Source organism: Lolium rigidum, chromosome 2, assembly GCF_022539505.1.
Source record: "Lolium rigidum isolate FL_2022 chromosome 2, APGP_CSIRO_Lrig_0.1, whole genome shotgun sequence".
Taxonomy (NCBI): Eukaryota; Viridiplantae; Streptophyta; class Magnoliopsida; order Poales; family Poaceae; genus Lolium; species Lolium rigidum.
This window is the reverse complement of record NC_061509.1, coordinates 80,422,715-80,425,558: the sequence shown is the minus strand read 5'-3', so window position 1 is coordinate 80,425,558 and position 2,844 is coordinate 80,422,715. Positions and strand designations below refer to the sequence as shown.

Genomic DNA, 2,844 nt, shown 5'->3' with positions numbered 1-2,844 from the left:
CCACAAGCAACTGTATCAGTATCACAGCGGTGCTTGTACTACTTAGTAATATATATTCTACAATCTCATCATAACAACCATGAAATATGCCTGGTAAGTTGCTAACCTATTAAACATGTAGAAACTGGCACGCATGCTCACAATCACATCCATATGCATGATAAGTTGGCAACCCACGAATGTAAAAATATCACGTCTGCATGCAGCTACCACTTCAACATAGTATTAGACACTAGAATTTGATTATGCTGACCGTGTAACGAAGGATAAGAACGGAAATTTTTTTTGAAAAAAACTATTGGGGGAGGCGAGCAACAATGCAGAGTGTGCTCGTACAATTATGTCAAAATTAACATATGTACAGAATATTTCTTTGACAAAGCATCACAAGAGAGTACAAGACTAAAGAAAGCACGGCTAGTCGGCTACATTAACAGATAATGGCATGTGTTTCTTATGCGATCAACATAAAGAAGAAAAACATCTGCATAAGCACCAATATTCAGCGTACCAGCTCAGCCAACAAAACAAATATTTAATCATCTTGTTTTGTATCCCAATCCTTCATCTTCTTACTTCCCTTTGGTTTAGCAATAGGTCCCATGCCTGCCATTTTTGCAGTATATTTTGTTCGCAACGGCCCATTTGTAGCCCATCTGAAAATCAACAAGAAATAAGTAAGGGCCATGATTTCTTTGTTCTGAATATCGGAAGTTATTCCCCAGAAAACAGAAAGCAAACTATAAGATATATTTAGATATATCATCCACAAGGCTTTGATTACCCCAGAGGATGGCAAATTAGGCATGACAGATAAAAACTAGAAAGGGGTTTTTTAGTTTTATGCTGAAAAGCATACAAGGTATGTCTTTTATTTAGGCTGGTGTTTTACGAACAGAAGTAGTCGCTAGATAGATCGCACATGTTTTGCTGAAAAAGCAATAGTAGGATGATAATTAAGCAAGCCAGCCAAACAGTTTCAGGTAGAAAATGATAATGCGACAGGAAAGAGTACGTACGGTGCATTCCAATCAGTAGTGTCTTCATTAACAAGATGTGTCCACTTGGTTCTGCCACTCCGACCAAAGTGCTTAACTTGCATGACCTTAGGCAAGATGCTCTTGTCCATCTTATCTTCTCCAGTAGGCTCAGAGAAATCACGGGTGTAGATAGCATCTCTGCCAACTGATTGACTGACGTCATCAACGCTTTCCTGGAAGAAGGCGCCCTTGTGGTAATACTTCTGCATGAAGTTCCACTTCTGTTTGGAACTACGAGAAGGTTTAGGATTCTTCTTGTCCCATTCCCGGCGCTCCTCCTCAGTCATATTCCTCACCTTGTCAATCTCTTCCTTCTCCTTGAGCCTTGCATCTCTTTCCTCCCTGTCCCTCTTAATCCGTGCAATTTCACGGTTCTTCCATGACTCGTACTCCTCTGCTTCGTTCAACTCATCATCGGTATCGACATCCTCGGTGCTAGCCTCCTCGTTTAGCGCCTTCTGAACGTGTTCGTCCTTCTTAATTTCTTCCACGACGATCTTCCTAGACTCAATCTTCCTAGCCTCCAGCCTCTTCTTGACTAGCTCCTCCAGCTGGCGCTCCTCCTCCTCCAGCCGCTCGCGCTCGGCGATAGTGTCACGCTGCGACTTTGGTATGAAGACAGGCTTCACCATGGCCATGCCCATCTGCTCGTCCTCCGAGTCAGTCTCGTACTCAGATTCATCCCCGTCCACATCATCATCTAATACTGGTTCCTCATCCTCCTGAGGAAGCAGCTCCTCCTCCTGCTGCTCCCTAAGGAGCTGCTTGGCCCTTATCCTCCTCCTCCTCTCCTCCTGGGCCTCCTCGTCATCCTCCTCCTCCAACTCGGCCACCTGCCTGTCCCTCTCCTCCTCCGCGGTGGAGACGATCTCGGCCTGCCGTATGCGGCGGTGATCGGCCCTCAGCTCCTCCTTGTTCTCCGCACGGGTCTCGGCGAGGCGCCGGAGCCGCGGATCGTCCTTGGGGGAGCGGTCGCCATCGCCGTCGTGCTTGGGGAACGTCTTGTCGAGGGAAACCCTGGCCGTCCGAATATCGATGTCGTCCTCGGCCTCTCCGCCCCACTCGGGCGCCCTTCCCGCCCAGTAGCGCTTCACCTTGGTCTGGCCAATCTTGCCGCGGAGCTTGTCGCGCACCGCGATGGCGGAATCGCTAACCCCCGCCGACACAGACATGGCGCTTACGGTGTGATTCCCCCCTTCGCGCGCTATCTGCAAGGGCAGAAATTATCAGAGACTTGGTAAGATTTTGGCGGAGAAGGGGGATCTGGCTATCACAGCAAAAAAAAAAAAAAAAAAAAAAAAAAGGCAGACCGAAACGAAAACAATTCTGAGCGGGCTAGGGTTTGGTTACCGCGGGATGAACGGTGTCTCGGGTGGATCTTCACAGCACGCGCGTCCGGTGGAGCGGCGGGGGAGGAGAAGGACGGGCTCCTTGGGCGTGCTTTTGCGGGAGCCAGAGGCGGCGGGGGTTGAGGCGGCGCCGCCAGGGAGGTCCGGCACGGGACGGTGGCTGCGTGAGGTGAACTCAGTTGGGTGGGAATGTGGTGGGATGCACAAGAAGCAGGAGAGCCCTAGGCCCGTGTAGGCCGAATCTGGCTAACGGACCGGCCCGGCATGGCACGCTGGCTTGTTAGGCACGCGGGGGGGCGGAAATGGCCGTTTTCCTCTCCAAGCCTAAAACTGCTCGAAAAAATTGGAAAATTCACATCCCAAAACACGAGACAGCTTCGAGGACGAAGTTTAGTTTAATGGGAAGAGACTGTAACATCCAGGATTTGAGGTTATAAAAAAGAGAAAACAGATGC

General features: G+C 49.3%; 1 protein-coding gene across 1 annotated transcript; it reads right to left on the bottom strand.

The window, feature by feature from the left end:
* Positions 1–341: 341 nt before the first annotated feature.
* On the bottom strand, positions 342–2,536 carry LOC124686792 (microfibrillar-associated protein 1-like). The gene is made up of 3 exons (XM_047220688.1): positions 2,391–2,536; positions 1,020–2,248; positions 342–656 (listed from the first exon to the last, which is right to left on the bottom strand). Exons 2-3 carry the CDS (start codon positions 2,210–2,212, stop codon positions 536–538), a joined length of 1,314 nt encoding a protein of 437 aa, XP_047076644.1. The 5' UTR covers positions 2,213–2,248; positions 2,391–2,536; the 3' UTR covers positions 342–535.
* Between the last annotated feature and the right edge of the window lie 308 nt (positions 2,537–2,844).

Coding starts and splice junctions, on each gene's coding strand:
- LOC124686792 (XM_047220688.1), bottom strand. CDS start 2,212: ATGTCTGTGTCGGCGGGGGTTAGCGATTCCGCCATCGCGGTGCGCGAC. Junction 657..1,019: donor ACTACTGATTGGAATGCACC/GTACGTACTCTT, acceptor GTTGATTTTCAG/ATGGGCTACAAATGGGCCGT.